Source organism: Merops nubicus, unplaced genomic scaffold, assembly GCF_000691845.1.
Source record: "Merops nubicus isolate BGI_N331 unplaced genomic scaffold, ASM69184v1 scaffold18893, whole genome shotgun sequence".
Lineage (NCBI taxonomy): Eukaryota > Metazoa > Chordata > Aves > Coraciiformes > Meropidae > Merops > Merops nubicus.
The window spans coordinates 18423-41965 of NW_008597124.1; the positions used below are offsets into that span (position 1 = coordinate 18423).

Consider the following 23543-nt stretch of genomic DNA (forward strand, 5'->3'; position numbering starts at 1 on the left):
GAAGGCATATGAAATCTGCAACACCTCTCCTGCATTAATGAGGGTGCAGCACAGGACAATAATGGTGTGTGTTTTGGCCTTTGCTATTGTGTATTCTGTGTGCTGTTAGTGTTCCAGCATAATTTTACTTGTTTACATTTCAGGTAATTCTTCCAGAATTTAATTAGATTTCATTATCCCTGCAGTTTGGGCAATTTTTTCCTGTCAAGACTTCTGAATTGAATATAGTTGATCTTTTTTTCAGAACTTAAGATGGTCATGTAATGTGTGTGTGTCTGGGGGGGTGGTGGAGTTTGGACTCTTAAGTGTGAGTTTTATGTCTAAAAGTCTGTTGTTCTGGCAGTAACAAACAAAACTGCTTATGCTCTGATGGTTTCATAATCACAGTATTAAACTGTTCATCTATAAATGAGCTTGGATGAGGATGATCCATATCCTAAGTAGCTTAACCTCCATAGCAGACACTGAAGTGGTTTGTAAATTTTCCAGCTAGCAGTGAACTGTAAAATCAGAAAGACACATTATATGCAAGCACTTCAGCTGAAACTACATGAAGTTGTAGACTGGCTTTCTGAATTAAGATTATTTTTCTTCAGTTCATTCTTGCTTTGTGCTTACAATAATCTTCCCGTGTGCTGGCACAGCAGCTCTGGAGCTGTGCACTCAGTGTCCGTTGGCATCACCCATGGCCCTTGTCTTGCTGTGTGACAGGGACAGGTCACAGATGTTTTGGATGTGTGAGCGGTTGTCAGTGTTTCACTGCTTGGGGTGAACTGTAATTACCACTTTGTGCTGCCAGAAGAAAAAAATTCTTCTGAAACTGTTAGCAGAATTGGTTTTTTACCTTGCTGCAAAGCCAGTTTGTATGTTAAATCATGGCAGTCCTCCAGAACGCAAGTGTGAGTTACTTCATGCATCAGCTTTTTCCACTTTCTAATATCTTTAGTGATTAGAAGTTGTAGCCCTTTTAGAAGAGTAGTGTGAGCTTATTAGTAGGAGGTTTATGTAAGTTCTTTTGATTAAATAGTTACCTCGATATCTAACTGTGCTTGGAAAGCAAGCCTGCTTCAGGAACAGGACTGAACAGATCATTTCAGTGCTTTGAAAATGCAGCTGGGGGGCACTTTGTAGTGCAGCGAAAATGACAGTCTTGGATGAGTGAGACAATCATAGAATCATTTCCTTACAATCCTAAGCTCTAATAGCATGGACTTCTGTATCACTAGAGGAGGAGGATTAATGATCTGAGGGTTGCAAGAGTTGTCTTGGAATAAGAATGTTAAAAGCTTCTCGACAGGAGCAAGTCCTTTGGTTATGTTAGTGTTATTAAAGCAGTGCCCGCTTCCTTCATGAAGATAAGCCAGCTCTTGAAGTTAGCTAATAAAAAATAGCCTGTGCTTTGATAGTATTTTAATTTCTGCTAGATTTAAGAAACTGGTGTTATTTCTTGATAATTGTACTAATTCTGGTTGGGTTTTTTTTTCCAGAATTTACATGTTTGACAGCAGAAGTTGGCTTTCTACTGTAGTGAGAGAAAATGTAAGTAGAGAAATAAGGTAATTTCTTTTTTCTAGTGCTTGAGAAACTCATCTGATTTTTAAAAAGTGGCTAACTTCAGGTTTTTAGCTATTAATCTGTGTAAGCCTAAAGAACTTGTTTTCTACTTCAGCATGTGTATTCTTATGTCAACAGGAAGGATTTTAAAATGGCCAGGAAACCTGCTAAATAATAGATGCTAGTGCCTGCCTTCTTTCAGAAATGGAACTGGCAAAGCAGAGGGAGACCATAGATGAAATTGTTTCATCTCAGTGGGACAGGGAACTGTAATAAATAAAATTATGAGAACAGTTATTCTCTCACGAATGAAAAATTACTCATCTGCCATGTTTGACAAAAGAAGGCCAAATATCTTTTGAGCAAAGTGGCTCTTGTCAGAATGTTCTTTTCAATGTGTCAGTATTACTTAAACTCTGAAAGTTTTAGGTTCTGTTTATATTCTATGTAATCATAATTATTACTAATACTCTTGGAGCAGTGAAACCTTCGTTACTTTCCAGACTATAAATTCAAATGTTTCTGCCTCTTGTGAGTCCTCTTAGCCTGTAAGGAGCATTACTAGTTAGCCATGTGTTGTATAGAAGATATTGCTCAGTTAAATTAATCTATATTTACCTGTTTTTCAAAAAGCAAGCAGCAAGCTCACCCCTGTCTTTTTCTCAAAACCTGTCTTCTGAGGTGTTCTCTAATGAGTTACCCTGGTTAACCCTAGACACCTCCACTGTTCTTTGGAGGAGCAGAAACTGCATCTGAACACAGTGTTCCCAGTGTAGACAAACCATTGCCTTTACTTGGTGGCATCATGGCATTTTCAGCATTTTCTGTCCTATTTTCTATATAACCTTTTGTTTTAACCAGTGATGTGTATTAAGCCAATGTCTTTGAGCTACTCAGTGCAGATTCTATAGGAGATTTTTTTCCCTTTAAATAAAGCTTGTATTGCAGAAGCTTGTGTGATTCTGTACAATTCTTGTATACCTGTTCTATGAGTTCTAATTTCTAAAATCATCTGTACCATTCACTTCTGTTGATCACAGTAAATGGAGAGGTGTGCACTTCAGGATCAGAAGGCAGCCCTGAATTTTTTTTTTTTCTTCTATTGTGGAGCATGTAAATAGGAGAGAGAACACCCCAAAGTTGTTCCAGAAGCAATTCTGATCTTACTGTGTTTTCTATTGAATAAATAGGAATCAATACATACTTCCAATTAAATAACCCCTCAGCTTTTCAAAGCCAATATAACGTCAAAACATTGGAACTAATGGTGGATTGTGTGTAATTCCTTTGTCATTGTGAAAATGTGCAAGCTGCTGTGCATGTTGCTAATAGGATTTATGGTATCTAATAGATTAGCACAGCTTCATTTAATCAGATGACCTGCTATGAGACTGTCTGGGAGGCAAAACATGAACTCATTATTAAGGCTGTAAAGTTTTGGCTCTGTTTTTGCAAATATGTGTTGCTTTTCTTCTGGCTGTTTCATACACACTGGAGTGATGTGCATTAGCAGGAAAGATGTTGAGGGAACAAATATCATTTGGGAGAAAGGTGATTTGGCTAACCTTGTTAGGAAATTACTGTATTTGGGTTAAACTCCAACAATATAAATTTAAACCCTCTGTGTTAGCAGACTTTGCATCAACACTGGCCTAGTGGGATTATTTTACTTGTTGATAGTAGTAACATGTAGTAAAAGTACCTCATAGCCAACAAAGTTTGGCCATCAAGAGATAGAATTTAAATATTTGACTTGATAATATCTGTGATTTCAACTCTGTGTTTTCTTCTTTTAACCTGTAGACATTATGTAAAACAAAGTTTGGCCATCAAGGGATAGAATTTAAATATTTGACTTGATGATATCTGTGATTTCAACTCTGTGTTCTCTTCTTTTAACCTGTAGACATTATGTACAGGACAGGCTATTTAGGAGAGGATGGAAAACTCCTTTTTTTTTTTTTTTTAAAATAAGAATGGTATGAGAAAGTGAAATAACTATTTAGTAAGCATTGCCTCATTGCTGTTACCAGGTAGTTTTAGAGAGGAATCATATTTAACCAAAGAAAATATCTCTAGGTGAGATGTGTTCAGCTCTTCCCATTTCTCTTACAATGTAGGCAAGCATCAATCTACATATAAATGTGATGTATTCGTGATACCCTGGCTTCAGTAATTGGACTTAATTGGTTAAGCAGCTTGAGCTAGACAAAGGACATTAAAGTTGTAGCAATGACATGAGTGAATTTGAGTTTGTCCTTAGCCTTTGAATTGTTCTGTCACTGTCTTCTGAGTACTGAGCTTCACCTTTAAATTAGAATTACTATACTGGGATCCTGAGTGTATCTCTGTTTGCTGGAAGTATGTGGAAGTTTTGTGTGTTTCATCAAGCTTTTTATTCAGTCCAAAGATTCTGTGCAGAGTCATTCAACATAAAACTGACTGCCTGGGCATAGACCTTTCCTCTTACAGAAGAAGATAACTCATGTAGCTTACAGAAAAAAACAGAAGTTGTTACTTCGAGATGAGTGACATGATCAATCTCTGACATACTGAAATTGTCAAGGTTTGGCATATATAGGAAGTAACAAATTAGGTGAAATTAATACTTAATTTCCCCTTGTGGGAAACAGAGGAACAAAGTGATTCTTCTATGGGTAACTTCTAAGAAAGGTTTAGTGTCTGGGGTCTTTTGGAGTAGTTAAGAATAGTAAACTACCTTGCAAGTACACATCTTGTTGTCCCTAGCAAGAAGAGAATTATCTACAGGGTATACTTGTCAACAAGCTTAGGGAGAATTAGGCTTAGAGCAGAGACACTTAAGCACTTCAGCCTCTGGAAAGGTCTTGGGTGAGTTGAGCAAAGTGAGTGTGTCAGTCTGGAGAAGCTTGCCCTCGAGAACACAGTAACCTGCTCAAAAGAGAGCGAGGTAAGCGTGAGCCTGGCACTGCCTGTTGCTGCTCAGCTGTGCTGCTGCTGGGGAAGAAAGCAACGTGGAACTTGAGTAGTGACATTTTGCATGAGGTTTGCTTGATTTAGAAGTTTAGTAACTTCTTTCAAACCCCCCCATATCTAGCTTATAGTTACTCCTAGAAACCTTATTTTAAAATGGGGTTAAATATCTTTAGGGCATGTTGCAAAACAAAATGTTATTTCATGATATTCAGTTGTGCTAGTTAATGATGATCACAGATCACATACTGAGCAGTCTCTGCCTGTTGCTTCTTTGTCTGTAATACAAATCTGTAGAAAAAGTTCCCATGTCTCAGGAGTGAAAACAGGAAAACAAGAATTTTTATCTGTTTTCCTGACCTTACCTGTTGTTCTAGCTCTTTTAAAGAATTTTAAGTGCTAGGTACAAGTAAGCTGTGCTGAGTTACAGTAGAGCTGGAAAGCACACAAGAGATGGAATGCTTTTTTTCACTATGATCTTATATTTCTGTCATAAATTTGATACTCCAAGATATGGTATAAAATAGAGGAATAATCAAGTTCTTTGGCTAGTTGTCCCTTAAATTTTACGGTCTGCTTCAGAGAACTACTATATTTTAACGATCTTGGCTTCATCAGGATTTTTGTTTCCTGTGAGTTCAGTCATGTTGGCAGGAATTAGAACTTCCTGTTGATGTTGAAACAACAACTACTACAAAGGGAGTGTGGAAATCTGGTTTAAACAATTCCAATGGATGCTGTCAGAAATGAGTTCAGGGTTTGGAGTTGCCTGGAATGCTTAGGGGCTAACTTGTAACTCTAGAAGCATATCTGGCTTCAGGATATGAACTTACATGTATGTATTAGAGATGGCAAAGTCATCAAGGGTTGTATACATTCAGCTACTAAATGTCATGCAATGAACATTGAAACATGAGTGCTACCTAGCAAGGGACTGAGGTCAAGATCTGTAGTAGTTGCTTTAGCAATAGTAGTTCTTAATTTCCTTGAACTGCTTGTGATAATGGAGACAATATCTTGCAGGTAGCTGTTAAGATTTCTGTAGAGGTAAACCATTGTGAAGTTTTTTTTTTATTAAAAGGAAGCTTTCCTTAAAACTTTAGTGAGTGATTGTCTTGATGTGGAGCTCATAAACAAAGCATTTTAGGAGCTTAGCTGCACAGGGCAGGTTATGCCTGTGTGTGTCTGACTGATAAGCTGCATTTATGACATGACTCTGATGGGTGGGTTTGGTTAGTGTGTTTAGATAATTCCTACAGATTGTGAAGGAGTTTGTGTTGTTCTGCCCCTGTGTAAAGTGGGACTTGGAAGAGAATGGAGGCAAAGTGCTGAGCTAGAGTACTGCCTTGACTTTGACCTGGGAGTTTCTTCTGTCACACAAGTACACGTCTCATTGCTGAGTGAGGCCTTCCAGAGCGTAACAGGGTTTGTTTGTGTCATGTGCAGGCAGAGGCATCTGTGCTGGTTAAGCTATGATATCCCATCATACGTGGCTGGATCAGTGTCACTGCAAGACCCTTGACACTACTGGGCTGCTTCCTCTGCCTCTGCCACTTCCAGCAGTACCCTTCAGAGCGTGCTATATTGGGCAGTAAGGCACAGGCATGAAATAAGCTTGTAGGATTTGTTTTAAACTCACTGCATGCGAGTAATGCAGAACAAAACTACAGGGTTCAGTTTTTGTGAAGTGAACTTTCTCCACATGACTTTTTTCCTAGGATTGTTGTTCATCTCCTTAGGCCTCTTCCCATTCTATACAAAGAAGTTTTGTTCCATTTACATGTGAGAGAACTCTGCTGTGTAGTGCACAAATTCTGACAGAAATAGATTTGCACTGTGTTATGCGTGTATGTTAGAGGAGAAGGTATCTGCTTTGACTGACGTTATTCATCCTATCATATTTTTAAATAAAGCTGCATGTAAATCTTCAGTGTAGTTACCTGTAACTACAGCTGGAATTCTGGTGTCCTAAATCTTTATCTTAATCTCATTGTTGAGTTGCTGTGACCTTGTGCAGAATGCTTACGTTTTGGATCGTGGTTTCCTTCTCTGAAAAGGAATGATACAATCTCAATTCTTTGTGCCCTGTCTGGTGAGGTTAGTGTTTGCTTAGTGAGAAATAGGCTTATATATTAACTTAGAGAATGCAGAAATAGAACTGGATATCAAAAAGATAAAGGATCTGAAAATTAGGAGTTCATTCCCAAGAACAGCCTTGAGCGTTTAATTCCTTTATTTCATAATGTGTGAGCTACACAGGGACACCCAGGCACAGGGTGCTTTGTCTTAAATGTAGAATGAGCAAAACACCTTGAGAAACAAAAGAACATTCAAAAGAAAAGAAGGTGGTTACAGGATAATAAAACAATCTTGATGGGTTTTGTCTTAACTGGATTTTGCACTAAGCTGAACAAGCAATCTTAAAGGGGCTTAAAGATGACCCTGGGAGCAGAAGAGAGAAAAGAGAACACCTGGTTTCACAATAAAGTGAAAGGGCTTTGAGGTTGTGTGAATGGAGGTTTTAAGACAGAAGCTAATGAAACTTCTGTTCCTGAAATATTTTTGTTTTCAGAGAAGACTGTAAATTTGTAAATGATGATATGACAAGATCTGACATTAGTTACTTGAGGCCCTGGGTTTGCAATAAAAGCAGCTATGGAGAGAGCTGTGAGACAAGTCTGGTTACAAGGGATAACAATATTTAGGGCATGTTAAAACCTTTACTCTTCTGAAACTTTTCTTTTAACAGTGATGTTTACTGCTTTAATTTGCCTCTATAATATGTCCTCTGTTACTATAAAAATGTGGAAGTTATCCTCATCTTTATCCTTGGGAAGAGCTTTAGGGGGAAAAAAAAAACCCAAACAAACACAAATCCCATGTGCTTGCAAAGATAAATAAGCTGATTAAATCCGAACAGAATAACATGTAAAGCTGCTAGCAAAGCATTTGCTTTATTTAACAGTAAAGGGTCAATTCTGGCTAATAAAATGTTCTAAAAACACACTACCAGTCTTTATTTATAAACTCCATGTGCTCTATGTAGCATTTGAAAATGGAACCAGTTATCTTCTGCAATAAAAGATAAACTTCATCAGCACGTTTCTTCAGCATCTTATGTTGGTATCAAGCTGCTGAGATTTTTTTTAAAATAAGAAGTTGAACAGCTGAGCTTTAGGTGTGGAATGCTAGTGCAAGTGCCAGCAGCACCTTTCTGGAATAGTCACTTTAAAGATAGTTGTATGCTTAACAGAAAAATATCTGTGTGCTTAGTATTTTGGATAACAATCCAGTGGTTGAGGAGCTCTATAGGCAGTAGGTGAGGTTGTTCAGTGACAGTTGTTTTATGGAGCCTCTATCTTGTTGGCTACAGAGCACAGCAGACAGAGGAGTGTATGTTAGTAATTCTGTGCTTATTGATGCTAAGAAAACAGAGTCTTATGGGGTCTTATGAATGCAAAAAAGAGGCCTGGAGGAGAGGACTAAGTCTAAGTTATATTTTATTTATTGTGGCTGGAAAAAAGTGAAGCACATTTGTGTGTGGCAACCCCTTATTCTGATGGATTTCAGCGAAATCCTTTCACCTGCATTCTAGTAGCTATAAACTAATCTGCCTTTTTTTGGAGTGCTGTTTGGGATGGTTGAAAGGACTTCTCTAATAATGTCAAGCTATGACTTCTATTAATTCTCATTATTATCACCTGTCTTTCAGATTTCTGGTTGTTTCAGAGGTGGCAGTGCAGCACACCTTTAGCACAGGAAAATGAGTGAGCTTGACCAGTTACGCCAGGAGGCCGAGCAACTGAAAAACCAAATCAGAGTAAGTGTTGTATCAGTGCATCCTGGAGCCATGCCACAGATGAATGGTCATTTGTGTGTCTTGAGGAGAACAGAGGTGGACAGGAATGATGCATTAAGCTAAATGGTTTCACAATAATGAATTAATGTAATGGATGTTTAGAAAGAGCAAGCAAGCACATGTAACTGCTTTAGGGAATTACTTTTTTGGTCTTTAATTTTGCTTCGAAAATAATAGTGACACAATGAACAAAATGGATTAGCCCAAAATTAATGTTACCTGCAGTTTTTCTAAGCCAGGCCATAACCAATGTTAAGCGACCTCCTGCTTAAAATAAGGTCAGCTACAAGGTTATTCAGGGCTTTGTCCAGTTAGGTCTTGAAAACCTCTGAGAGTTTTGCACAGCCAGGCTGGACTATCAGTTCCATTGCTTGACTGGCTTCATGGTGAAAATCATGTTACCTTTCTCCCAAAAGAACAACAAATTTTTCGAGTTAAACACTCAATGTGTTTTGACAGCAGAGAGCAGATTATGCTGCAGCTGATGCTGCAGTTAAGATGGGTCCTCTAAGACAAGCAGAAATGCTTTCTGAACCTTATTTTGAGGGTGCTTGATCAACTTGACAAAACAGAGTATAAACAAATGTACAGGACCTCTGATTTCTCAAACTTTTTTCTGTTGCAGGATGCTAGGAAAGCATGTGCAGATGCCACCCTGGCTCAGGTAAGTATTTAAGAGTTTAACATGAATTATTATTTGTCTCCTTTACAAAGAAAATATGGTCTAAGAAGGCAAGTATGTGTGAATCACTTCTGCCTCCTTTATCAGTTTCTTTTACCTTTAGGTGATTACTTCCAGAAATAAGTACAGTTTGTCCAGTTTCTGAGAGTGGTAGCCTTGAGCAGTAGTTTAAGTGATTCAGGGCACATCTCTGCTGCTCAACAGAAAATTGTGCAGGGGAGCCCCCATGCTCTGCCAGGGATCTGGTGGTGGCACAGTTGTCACCATGACAGTCTGGACCATAGGACCTGCTGGGGTTAACCTACTTCTGCACCATGCTGCACTGGGGTCTGAACTGCTCCTGAACCTCAGCTAATACCTTTGTGTCTTGCTGTGCTGCCACGTTTTAATCCTATGGCTTGGCTTCAGTCAACCTTAACTTGTACTCTGGAGTGCATCTCGGTGAGATATGGTGTGGTTTTTCTAGAAACCTGGTAGGAAGTTAGACTGAGATCATCATGGCAGTGGAAGAGGTGGCAAGACTTTGCTTTTTTTCCCCCCAGCTGTATGATGAGTCAGTTTACTTTTGTCAGCTACTTCATTCCAGTTGCTTGAATGTTGACTATTAATCTTGTGTCTGATCTGAAATAGTTGGTACAGAAGTGATGTCAATTTATTAACTTAAAATGTCACTAAAATATCAAGTAATAAAGAAAACACCAACATCTATTTGAGTGTACATATCTTGTGATCTCATATTATGTGAGGCACAATGTTGAGTATTTTCTGTAGCGGATATATGGGAAAACAAAAGAAACTAAAGCTTCAGTATTAGTGAATATGAGAGGTGTCCATGATGAAAGGAGTTTTGTGTCAGGGAAGCATCCATATCTGTTTATCTGAGTCCTAAGCTGTGTTGATAGCTTTTGAAAAGAAGCAGAGATCTTTACTCAAATGTGCTTACTAAAGAATTTTGTAACTTGAAGACATGAGAAGCTGCAGGCATTATCCTTAACATAAACTTACAAACTCTTGGATTTCTTGATGTGTACTACTTATAGTACTCATCAAGTGTGGTGTGCTGGTTTGGTTCTTTTTTTAAAACTGGTACTTCTCTCCAGACTGGAGGACTTAGATTAAATTTAGGAGTGTAAGGACAGTTACACTGATTACTTCCTCACTTCAGTATTCACTTAATCCAGAAACCGCTTTTATCTAATGAACTTAAATCAGGATTATTAAGAATTTAATAATCCTGTACTTGGAAGAGAAGGCCAGTTTCATCAAAAACTGAGTTATTAATTAATCCCTTAAAAGTGGAGGCGTGTTAAAGACCTGATATACCTACCCACACAGCCTTCTGGGGGAGAAAAAAAATATTGGTCAACCACATTTATCTATACCGGAGTAGAAAACATGAGTAGAAAACGCAGGTCAAAGGTCTGAAAACTTAGATGTCTAAGAAGATATGACCTATACAAAGTAATATCAGAGTCTTTATAAATGCAATAGTGAGGCTGCTTTCTTCATTTGATAAAGATATATTACATAAAATGATGTCACTTTTTGATTAATTTTTAAACTGATAAAAACTCAGTCCATACTCAAAATGTGGAACTTTGGTCTGCATTAAAATTCTCATTTAAAAGCAATTATTTAGATGTTTCTTTCGAAACTGAGGTGAAAAAAAATTGGAGCATGACACCCTTTCTGTTTCAGATCACAGCCAACATTGACCCCGTGGGGAGAATTCAGATGCGCACTAGGAGAACGCTGCGGGGACACCTGGCTAAAATTTATGCAATGCACTGGGGGACTGATTCCAGGTGGGTGCCCGTGACACAGAACTGACTCCTGGGGGGGCTTCACTGTCCTTTGGCAAGCTGAGTGCAAACTGTCTTATTTTTCCTGTTCCTACAACTAGGAACCACTAATTCTAAGAGAGCTCAGACAACCAAGAGAGTTCAGAAATATCACTTCTTTCCTCCTAATGTCCATAGTTGGTTCCAAAATACCAGTCTTCACCTACTGGCCTGAGGAATAGTTATGGTACCACATGACTTCTGAGGAACTGTGGAGATAGAATAGATTTCTTTATCAGTTGTCTATTTTCCTTAAATGCATCTTGTTACCTACTGATGCTCAGAGAGAAACTAAATGATACTAGTCACAGTTATTTCATTCTCTTTTCCTTACAAGAAAATCTTTAGAGGAACAGATGAAAAAAAAAATATCCCCCTTAGGATTTTTTAACTAAGGAGCAAATAATTTATGGCTAGCCTCTTTCTACTCAGAGATTTTCAAAGGAGGCTTGATGTCATTGAAGTTACCTTCTTACCAAGGCTGTGTCAACAAGCTGTGTCTCATGAAAGAGCTTCATGAATGTTTGTGTTATGTGTACAGTAAAATACACTAAAGCCAAACAGACAAATGCTTAACAAAGAAAATAATGTGTCATTAAGCTGAAAAATAATTAATGTTGTGTTATGCTTTTAGTTTCTGAATTGCTTATTCAGAAATCAGAATGAACACTTGTTTAAGTTAACTTTGGTGGTTTGCACCTAAGTTTTCTGTGCCTGTGAAAGATGCTAATTTGTTATAGATAGGTAGAATTCATTGCTTTGAGCATCTCTTTGGCATATAGCTTATTTAAAAGATGAGGGTTCAGTTTCTTGTTTGGCAAACGTTTCAAGACTAAAATACAACTTAGAGAAAAAAATGTTCATGCAGAGAGACTGGAGTACTGTGATTGTACTGTACTGGAAATGGTCAGGATGTGTACAGAGGAAATTTGAATACCATGTTGGTATTTTGTCCAAAATGATTTAGAAAATGTGAAGGCTAGACAGATCTTTCATGTCAGTATACCTGATCTAGCTTTTAAACACATGAAAAGCAGGTGAGAGAGCTCTGAACAATGAATTAGGTATGTCAAAGCTGATAGCTGGGTGAGGGAGTGAGGTGGTGTTGATTTAGAGTAAAAATCTGATGAGTGCTACCATTAGGGGAGTCTTTACTGCATTTCACTTTCATTTCCATTGTATTTCTGTGGTGACATTCATTCAGAGTTTTTGGAGGTCTTGGATCTTAAATTCCTGTTTTAGAATAAGAAAAAAGAAAACATGTTGGTAGTGTAAATTCCCAAACTGCTGTGTGGAAGCACTGACTCCATGCCAGTTTTCTCCCTCAGTTTTCTAGACAGCAATGCTAGTTAAATGGGTTCAGTTTTTCCTGAAGTCAATGTGTTAACGTGTAGGTGTTCCATCACACATTTCCATAATATTTAGCATTGAAATTGGGTACTTGGAAAATTATTTTTATAATGCTAATAATTGAATTATGTAATGCTGCATTGTACTTAAATAGTTTCAAGTACCTTGGCCTTGATAGTTGAGAGAAATGCCATCACAAAGGTGATTGTGTTTACCTCCTGTTTCCTCTAGGCTTCTAGTTAGTGCCTCCCAGGATGGCAAACTTATAATTTGGGACAGCTATACTACAAACAAGGTAAGACTGACTGATATGTTGCTATATAATCAGTTTTAAATACAACGCAAGGAAATGTTGCCTCTCATGGTTCTGGCTGAATTACTTTCAGAGTCCAAAGACCAAATTTTGAGTTCTCCAAAAGAGTCAAGTGTACATTTAAATAATATTGCAGTGCCTTAGGTGCATTCTGTATGGAAATGTGTGCCACAAATGGAAAAGAATGAAATACTTAATTTGAGGGTATGTTTTGTTTTGGTAGGACAGAGAAATGGATCAATAGAGAGCAAGAAGTAATTGGCATGTTGCATCAGGACAGCCAGAGATTTAAACCTGGCTGTAGCCATTGGTCATCTGTAGTGAAGTATTGAAAGACCTGACATATGTGTAATGGGTCATCACTTTCTGGCTGCAATTACGTGATGCAGTTCAGGATTACTTTTACTTTCACACTACAGTGACTGGTATTTATTGGTTATGGTTATTGTCATTTGGGGCTACCAATAACTCATGTTGCCACTTTTGAGTTTTGTTGCCAGAGGTGCTTAAATCTGTTGTCCATAGTAGTATGGAACTGACTATTTCAAATCAATTTTCCTGACTTGGCTTGTCATAGCCTTAAAAACAGTTTGGCCAATGCACTTGAGCAAGTGGCATGCTACAGAGAAGCAGAAACAACTGCAGCAGCCACTCCTACAGCTGGGATTATTGTGGAACCCCACTTGTGAAACTAGCGATGCACAAATTTACTGAAGAGTAATGATACTGTTTGCAAAATAAAAACTACTCCTCTCTTTTTTGCCTTTATTCTACTCCTTTGGCCCCAGCCTGCAGGTAAATGTGATCTAAATTACCCTGAGAACTGAAAGATAAGATGGTAAAATCATTGCTATATAGCATGGTTTCCATGTTAGTATCTTCAGTTCTTGCACAAATGCTAATTAATCCATGGCATCATCAAAAGGCAGGGAGCAGCTTTCTTATCTGGGGGGAATGGAATCAGGTTTGTATTAGACTGGTAAAATTTTTACTACAATCAGAAGCAGAACTCTTCAGCTGCAAAAACATCTTCCCCCCACACTTCTTGGCAGTATTGATTCGGTGAAATAGCAGTTGAGTTAAAAACCAAAAAGAACCCACCACCATCCTGCTCCAAAAGAAGTAAAGAACTCCAAACAAGCAAAAAACCTCCCAGACCAAACCACCAACCCTCTGGACAGGTAGCAAACACCTTGGTGTTGGAACAGTATTACATTTGACTGGGTAGGACCTTGAAACAGTTAATGCAAAAATACCTGAATGTCAGTCTGCAGCTGTTCCTGTGGCAGTTGCAGCACACATGGGAAGTAACACAGTTGTCATAAAGTGATCATTTCCTAAAATAAAGTGGCTCAAGGTGAATATTCTAATTATTTCCTTGGTAGAAGACTCTCAGAAATGATCTGGTTGTGTTTTTAGTGCAGGTTATTGTTTAAGTGCCGATTGCAGGATCTCTGCTGCTACAGTAATTTCTGTTTTTTACTTTAGGAAAAACAGGAGGATTGTTAATATTGGATAAAAATCTCACAGCAATGTATAAGGACCTGATCCCTTTCTTAAAGATGTCATGGAGAGATTTGAGGGATGAATGCAATGAGTTAACAAGACAGAAGAGGTTTAGCGTCAATGACTTCTTAAATGAAGCTCTTTGAGCACAGAATGAGAAGGGAACAGGGGGGGATCTCTGATGCTGCTACAGTAATTTCTGTTCTTTACTTAGGAAAAGCAGGAGGACTGTTAATATTGGATAAAAAAAAATCTCACAGCAATGTATAAGGACCTGATCCCTTTCTTAAAGATGTTATGGAGAGATTTGAGGGATGAATGCAATGAGTTAACAAGAAAGAAAAGGTTTAGCATCAATGACTTCTTAAATGAAGCTCTTTGAGCACAGAATGAGAAGGGAACAGGGGGTATTTCAATATGAGGCTTGATTACTTGCAGTGGGTTTCCAAAGAAGGATTTAAATGGCAGTGAAAGTAGCTATTTCCTTACTTGTTCATTCACAGCATAGCAGCTAAGCCTGGAATTGGCAGTTTTGCTGACTGTACTGGGAAGTCAATATTTTCCTGAACCTATAATAAGCCAATAGTAATCAGAGCGCTGAAATGAAAGAATTCAGTTTTTACTAGGATTGCTGATTAAAGTGGATTCAGGAAAGGCAAATCTGAGGTTTTAGTGACGTCATGACTGGTTCTGATGAGCAATATATGCAAGTTACTCTCAAAATAGTTTGATACTCAAACAGCCCAAGACTTGACTTTTCACTCTTCTTTTTCACAAAAAGATGATGTATGTCTTGAGAGATGGGTGAAAAACTTGCTGATGGTGAATTGTGCTGGGGGTGAAATCCATTAATGTGTCTGTTTCAGGTGCATGCTATTCCCCTGCGTTCCTCTTGGGTCATGACTTGTGCATATGCTCCTTCTGGAAACTACGTGGCTTGTGGCGGTCTCGATAACATCTGTTCCATTTATAACTTGAAAACTCGTGAAGGGAATGTACGTGTCAGCCGTGAGCTGGCTGGGCACACAGGTGAGAATGACCAAAATGACTTCAGCATATGGTGAAGATGTCAAAAAAATCTTTTAAATGTAATTTCTTAAAGATATTTTCTTCACTGTCCCCCTCTATTTCTCAGGTGGCCCTTAGCTGCATAATGCAGGTTTTAAAATGGCTTTTTCGTTGATAGTTTAGCGTGTGGTATTTCAGCATAAAGATGCTTCAGAGCATTCAGATGAAATTCTTTGCCACTGGAGACATCCAATGTATATGTTCTGTCCTTTGTACTGAAAAAGAATGTAGCTTATTTCTTATCAAAAGTTGTATGATACAGTAGAGTTTGTTGCTCCTAGATACAGTGACACAGATCCACTTTCTTAGAAAGCTCAGTGTGCACGAGGCAGGGCTACCTACACTGCTCTCCAGCCTGGCCAGTGGGCTCCACACTCCTGACTCACTGCTCCCTCTCTCCTTTCCTCCTCTCCCTATGCTCCACCAAAAGAAAAATTGGCAAAGTAATTCCAAAACAGTGTCTACCAGGTGTGATTAAGCTGCTTAAGTTTTTATTTTGTGGTAGAGGCACCTTTTAGGTCAACTTGCTGTGATACAATGGTTTCAGTGTGCTGGTGCACTGATTGAATAGGACATGGTCTGTAAAGAGCAAAACTATTTTGTCCAAGGTAGTGGAGCTTCCTTTATAAAAATTCTGTTGTATTTTAGGCTTATATAGTAGTTGTTGCTGCATCCTCAGGAGATGAGGAAGCAACACAGAAGGAAGCCAGTGTGTAGTGTGAAGAGTCGGCTCTGGTCTTATTCATCAACTTTTAATTTTGTTTTCAGGATACTTGTCATGCTGTCGTTTCTTGGATGATAATCAAATTGTTACCAGCTCTGGTGACACCACTTGGTAAGCAGTAAAATTTTGACATGATTGTTAGTAATGACTTTTCACAGCTGTGCTCTGTTATTGAAGGAAACTTCTATTCTTTGTAAATCTGATAGTCATCTAGTAGACTAAATGATTTAATTACTGTTCATATGTCACGTTTTTCTTTGGAAAAATTGGACTTTTAGGTTTGCTAGCTTTGGCTGTTTTGCTATGCCCATGGCCTAAAGAGCCTGACCTGATTATCTGTGTTAAGATGGTATGGGAATTTTTTTCATTATAGCTATTTTGGCTTTCACCAATAAGTGTATTGGACAAAAATGGCTATTCTCAAACTTTTTTAGTATTTGGTATTTATTACTTTAAAAGTTATATTTGCATTTTTCTAATATGGAATGTAGTTTGTTGTTACTCAGAAGAGCTCCTAGGAAATATTCTGCAGTGACAGTAGATGGGTTTTTTTGAGGAGACTGTAGGTGTATGTCTTAATGAATACTAGCTTCTGAACAAAAAAAAAACCTCAGTCTTTTTTTCATTGGATTTTCTATTAGATGTAATTCCTGAAAGCCTTACAGCTTTCCCAAGCAGCAGTTCTTAGAGCAAAGGTTGTCTAATAAATACCTCTCCTACACAGCATTAGTCTCTTTAAATTCTCATCTATTAGTCCTCTCATTCTGAGTAGCTCTTAAGTATAGATGTTTGGTCTTTATGCAAAAATGTTTCTAAACGTGTGTTTGGGTTCTTTTAAGCCACCAAAACAAACAGGATTTGTTAAAACTATGCTCTTTCTAATACAGCTGCTTCAGGAGTTACTGTAGTAATTCTGCAGTTGTCTGGATAACAGTTTGTCCTTGACATCACTTCAGTTCAGCCAAGCTTCAAAGTACAGTATCAAAGTACAGTCATCTTATACACCTAGTGCAAATCTGCCACTGGTGGGTCTGGTTTAGTGAGAAATTACAGAAATAGCCTTAACCTTCCTTAAATGTTTAGATATCCTGTTAGGGAGGTGATGGTGTTCTTACATCCTTCTATACTTTTTGGTTGTCACTGTAGCAGTGATTTTTGCTCTCTTGGGAAAGCAGTGCAGCTTTAAGAGGACAGACAAAACTCAGTTACACGTCCTCAGTGAGTGTTCAAAAATGGGAACTGTTGACTCAGCTGCTGCTGTGGCTTTACCCCACTGCTGCTTTAAATGAGCCTTGTAGTGCTGGGCAATAGTCATTGGCCTGTCACAAGAACCTTGTCCATAAACAGCCAGGAGTGTTAGTCATTAGATTTTTCACCCTGTTTTTCAATGGAAACCCCTCAATATTTTATAACTGAAGATGGCTTTTAAATTCTTGTGTGCAAAACTTTCCTGTAAGGTTGCCAGATAGTTTGACAAAATGTGGGTGGGTTTTTGTTTGGGTGGGGTTTTTTTCTGCTCTCTGTATTTTTTTTTTTTTTGTTAATACCTTATGGAGTTTCACTCTTTAGCAGTGATATAAACGAACAAGTTTAGACAATGCTGCCTGGACCTTCTAATGGGGCACAAACGTAATTTTTGCCTTTCTAATTACTCTTTCCAGCGCTCTCTGGGACATAGAAACTGGTCAGCAGACAACTACATTTACTGGGCACACTGGAGACGTCATGAGCTTGTCCCTGGCTCCTGACGCCCGGTGTTTCGTCTCTGGTGCCTGCGACGCCTCTGCCAAGCTGTGGGACGTGCGGGAAGGGATGTGCCGGCAAACCTTCACCGGGCACGAGTCGGACATCAACGCCATCTGCGTGCGTACTGACCCGGGCGTGGGGCCTCCCTCTGCTGCCCTGCTCTGGCTCTGCCACCTGCTGCACGGCATGGCACTCGGGTGTATTTTCTGTGGTTAAGAGTTCTTGCAGCTGGGGGAAGTGCCTGGAGTTTGTACAACTTCAGATCCACTGTGGGGAATGGGAACGGTGGCTGCTCGAGTGCTTTTAGTTACTTCGCTGGCTTTGCCCATACCCCAGCAGTGCAGAGGTTTATACTCATCTCTGCTGCTTTCTTCTTCCACTTGGTCTGTACAAAATGCTGTATTAACTGAGACAGGAATCAAGTCTGAAATAATGTCTCTTTTCTCTCCCTGCCTCCCTCATCACAGTTCTTCCCCAATGGCAACGCGTTTGCCACAGGCTCGGATGATGCCACCTGCAGGCTCTTCGATCTTCGGGCTGACCAGGAACTTATGGTTTATTCACATGATAACATCATCTGTGGCATCACCTCTGTAGCATTTTCCAAGAGTGGCCGTCTCCTCCTAGCTGGTTATGATGACTTCAACTGCAATGTCTGGGACACACTGAAAGCTGATAGAGCAGGTAAAACATTTTGGATTTTGAACATTAGTGTGACATCTGAACGTGTGAGTTGAGTCCTGTGCACAAAACTCTTAATATTCCCTGTCTGAACCCTCTTAACTTTCCCTGTCTCAACTTTAACCTGTGATAACCAGATTTAAGATGACCAGTGATGAAAGTAACTTAAAAATATTAGTGTGACATCCTGAATGTGTGAGTTGAGTCCTGTGCACAAACCTCTTAATATTCCCTGTCTGAAGCCTCTTAATATTCCCTGTCTCAACTTTAACCTGTGATAACCAGATTTAAGATGACCAGTGATGAAAGTAACTTAATGATGTTAACAAATTGCAACACTGCTAAAGGGTAGAAAGGAACAATAGATGCTTGAGAACAGGAAGATTGCCACTAAGAAACAAGGTTTGGGGAGTGGATGGTTATTTTTTCAGACTTTATGGCATTATTTAGACATGAACTGTTCAAAGCAATTCAACATTCATGTTGCTATTAAGGAATTTTTTCCCTGACTTTTGGGCAGTAGCGACGACCAGCAAAACAGCAAATGCTGTGCAGATTGTCTTTTGAGGGAATGAATATAAGATTTATGGTCCAAATATTGAGAACGTCAGTTCCTTAAAATGGAAAATGTTATTAGAAAAAAAAGAAGAAAAGGTATAAATTAGGCTGTAAATGTTTTGTTACTCTCAACAGAACAGGGGATGAGAACAAAGACCTATTTTGTTACAAAATAAAGTCACCTAGGTTTTTAAAATTATCCCAGGTGGGCTTTTGAAAACAAACAAAAACCACCAGCCAAGCAGAATATTCTTCCACATGCAGCTGGAAAGATTAGTTGAGAGTATTTTTTTGGTGCAAATTGGCTCATTGCTTTGAGGGGAGGCTATATTGCAGGTAGAAAAAATATGAGCAAACGTAATTCTGGACTATACCAAAATAGCTTCTATTTCATTTGTTAACTTCTGTCTCTGGTAAATTTGTTTTATTGCTTAGATTTTACTTTATTTGTTCTAAAATTCATAGTCGTTTTTAGCAGTGCTGAAAAGTTGAAATTGTGGATGCTCAGTTCATATATTGTAAGAGAGCATTTGGTTGTATTAGGAAGTTAATGGTGCTAAATAGCATTATTTCAGTACTGAAATGAATTTGATGCATGGTTTGGACTGTCTGTGTGCTGAGTTTTACAACTTGGGATCCTTGGACTTTGATTATTGAGACCATAAGTGTGTATATGGGCCTGTGTGTAGATGAGATGAGAAATGTCTCTTGATTTATGTTTAGGTTAGTTTACAGTTAGCTGTATTTAAGTACTGTAAAAGCAATTCTGTGAGCTTGTTCTGTGAAAGACCTTCACTAGGAAAAGCGGGACTGAAGGAGGAGATGTTCTCACCTGTAGAAATGAGAAATAATTCTTTATACTGATCTGGGTTTATGGTCTGTGTACTCATGGTGTGGGATTCTTCACTGCCAGGTTTTAGAAGTGATTTAAGCTATTCCTCCAAGTATTGTGCTTATTGAAATGCTGTGAGACTCAAGGCTGCTGAGCAGATTTGACACTACCATGCCCAGTTCTGTATCAAACACCTTTGTGGTGATGTATTCAGTTCAAATAGCATAAAACTTCTCAGCACTCTGTTGAAGCAGTTATTAATGTTGATGGTAAACTGAATTTTGATCTATTAATACTGTTTCCACAGTAAACTGTATGTAACCCCTAGGTACTTCTGTTAGTCTGGCAGCTGGCTTCTGTATCACACTGAGTTTCTCAAGATGGAATCATCTGCTTCAACACTCAGGATTTGGCTTCTGCTGCAGAAATGCACAAGTCTGTGCCAGGGTTTAGACACTTGTATGGATTTAATAGGATCTGGAGATTAATAGTGTTACTCACACAGCATTACTGCTTTTATAAAGCATATCAGAAACATTACTACTTCAGTGTCAAGGAGCCTTGTGTATGCAATAGTTATTTTTACACTGAATTAAAGGTATTTTTAACTTTTAAACAGTAGTTCCTGTAAGAGCTAAAACTGACTTAATTCCTGTTCTGTATTGGAGAATAGTAAATGGAGGGGAAAAGCCCAAAATATTAATGAGGAGAGTCCTCTGAGCAGTGTAATTGATGCAGGAAGATTAATTTTAGGCCTGTTGAGAGTACCTTAGCTCAGTGCTGTGGACTGCAGAGAGCTTGGACATAATTTAGGTTTTCTTTTTACCTCCTTTTAAACTGTTCAAATAAAGGAGATAGAGGAAAACTTCTGTGCCCTTAATTTTTCTGTTTAGTATCTCAATTCTTAATGGTACTATAATTGAATTGTAGCAGATCTCCATATTGACAAATAGATTGTATGTAGGAGTTTGTCTTGTAAGTGCTTGTAAACTCAAGATATAATTAGATGAAAAATGCTTTAGTGTTCATAACATAATTCAGCTTAACCTCTGATTTTACACATTTAAAAATTTGTAAAATCTAACTGATCTTTATCACTATGGAGAGCAGAATTTTTGGGGCTGTGATTTCACAACTCACAAGAAACCAGTGGAGGTCATGATGTGGGGAATATAGAATTAAAATTTTGGAGTAAGGGATTTACTGAATCACCCCCTTGCAAGCCCCCACCCAGTTATGTGTTTGTGCTTACAAAACCCAAAGCATTTAAAAATTCCAGCTGTGTGTGTTCAGCATTTTTGAACATATAGCTTGACTAGTGATCTAAACGTGTGCCTCAGTGTTACCTGAACTGAAATATGAAATCCCCCAAGTAATGTAGTGTGTGTTGTGTCTCCTGCTCCCTAGGTGTCCTTGCTGGTCATGATAACCGTGTCAGTTGCTTAGGGGTGACTGATGATGGTATGGCAGTGGCAACAGGATCATGGGACAGCTTCCTCAAGATCTGGAACTGAAGTAGGTGGGTATCCAATTAACTGGTGTTCAGAAAGCTGCTCTCCAGGTCCATACAGTGCTGTTGTACTGATGCTCCAAGCTTCCAGTTCGGATTAGGAAAGTCACTGAGGAAAAAAAATCTGTTTTTTATAGAAAGCTATTTGTTTAATGTATGCAATGACATTCTTGTGATGAACTATTTTTGGCATATTTTATTTTCCTGGTAGGGATGACTGCACAGTCATCTGAATTTGGGTTAGTAAATAAATGGCATCCTTGAAAGTGGTGAGATAATGGCTGAATGCATCGGTGGGTAGCAAGAGCAGAGCTTGGAACTTGATTGGGGTTTATCTCAGTGCAGCTCTTAATGACTTAACTCTTTCTGTGCCAGAAGAGCGGCGGCCTCCAGGACTGGAAGAAGTTTCCAACGGTTGAGAATGACACACGACAGCATATCCACCCCAACCATACTAACTGGGACCCCAGCCTCCCCAACTGCAAAGGGCAAGATCTTTTCCATCTCCTGTTGCTGAAATGAAGAGCACAATTACCTTTCCAAGAAGAATTTCTGTGTTGTAAGCAAAATGAAATTGTGCATTCCTTTTGGGACCATTATTATTATTATTTTTTTTTTCTGTCTCGAGAATTTAAAAATGAAACACTATCATAAAAGCATGACCAGAAAATAAACTTGAGCATAATTGTGAAGCAGTTAGCTTTCACTGTAGTTTCCAAGTTGAAGTTAAGGACTTTATCTCACACACTTGCAAATTTTAAAGTCATGTTTGTAGCAGGATTTTTTTCAAGTTTCCTTTTTAAATACATTTCTTTATGTATTTAATTGAGCAAAACAAGGGAGTCCTAGCCCAGAACATCTGGGGGTTGTTAACGCTGTAAATTTAGTCCCTAATTTTTTTTATTTTATTTTCTAGTATCACAGATAATTGTTGCACAAAACTTGGCATATATAGGATAATGTTAAGCAGTAAGGTAACCAAGCACATGCTGTAAAAGGTAATGAATGCTTGTTTAAAGATCCTTTCACCTTTTATGGATAACAAATGCAATCCTTGGTCCCTCCTGCCCCCCCTTTTTTTCACCACACTGATTTTTTTAATCTGTTTTGGTTTTGTCCACTTGAAAGGGCAGTTTCTATATCCTAACACTATCCTATAAGTCTCAACAACCAGGAATCTCTGTTTTCAAAAGAGACCTATCCTACACTTGGGTATTGAGTCAATTCTTTGTGTATGAAATGATGTACAAATCAATGTTTTGAAAATAATGATCTTGAACTTTCTAAGTTAAACAAAAAAAAAAACCTTTTTTGATTGTTTGCCATATTGGGTGGGTTTACTCTTAGAATCGCATGCTGTAGAAATGCTAAAAAGTGCATATTGGACTAAGTCCTTAGATGTTTTTTCTTTGAAGAAATAACCTGTTTAAAAACTGTAACCATTGTCGCTGTATTCATTTATTGTTGCTACTCTGTGCATAAATCTCTGAAGAACTCAAGTACAAAGCTATGCACGTTTTGGAGTAGCGTGATAAGTCACTTTTTTTTTTTTAAAGAAACAGCCTGTTCAAACAATCGCTGTCAAAGATTCTGGGGTGTGGGAGGAGGGAACCTAGACCATCTTCTTTATACATCAGTTCCTCACAGCCAGTTCCTCTTGTAGGATGAGTCCTTTGCATCTGATCAGAGTCATTTTTGTAACGAGCAGGTTTTCCTGGCTTTCTTTTCAAATAAAATGTTAAAAGCAGCAGTGTTTGGACAGCAGATTGTTCTGTTAAACTTTCCTATCTTCTCACTGTATCCAGAAATGCTCCTTCCTAGCAGCAGTAGTAGCTTTTCTCCATTTTGTTTTTTCTGCAACATTCTGTACAAAAATGTGCTGTAATTGTGCGTTAGGCCTGGATTTGGCATAAAAGATGAATCCCCTCTTACTCTCTTTCATGGAACTACTCTGTAGAGCTTTCTCCACGCCCTGTATCCCTCTTCACCTTTTGTATTTAATTTTAAAGTCAGTGTACTTCAAGAAAGCTGGATGCAAGATAGATACTATATTAAAATGTAATGTTATTTAAGATGTAATAAAGCAGTTTGACATGAGTTTTGACTGATCTGTTTTGCAGCTCATTGTTCAACCCATGAAGCGACTTCTGGCAGGATCCGAGTTATGAAATAAACGTATGAGGGAAGTGCACAGTGCCCCCAAACAAATCCTGCAGTATTTTAAGCAGGCTTGGACTTCTAATGGTTAATTGTGCAGAGTGTGCAGTGTGTTCCAAAGGTGTGTATGCCTAGGAAGGGACCTGGGGTTTGCTTTGAAGCTAGAAACAGTTGCAAGAGGAAGTAAACCCTCATGATTGTTATTGGAAA

At 38.5% G+C, this 23543-nt stretch overlaps 1 protein-coding gene across 1 annotated transcript; it reads left to right on the forward strand.

Moving 5' to 3' along the window:
- GNB1 (guanine nucleotide binding protein (G protein), beta polypeptide 1) lies at positions 1-23273 on the forward strand. The gene is made up of 12 exons (XM_008936624.1): positions 1-64; positions 1488-1539; positions 8219-8326; positions 8991-9029; positions 10746-10852; positions 12470-12533; positions 14924-15086; positions 15894-15960; positions 17511-17712; positions 18063-18279; positions 21074-21181; positions 21552-23273. The coding sequence occupies exons 3-11, from the start codon at positions 8270-8272 to the stop codon at positions 21178-21180; spliced, it is 1023 nt and encodes a 340-aa protein (XP_008934872.1). The 5' UTR covers positions 1-64; positions 1488-1539; positions 8219-8269; the 3' UTR covers position 21181; positions 21552-23273.
- The last annotated feature ends 270 nt before the right edge of the window (positions 23274-23543 follow it).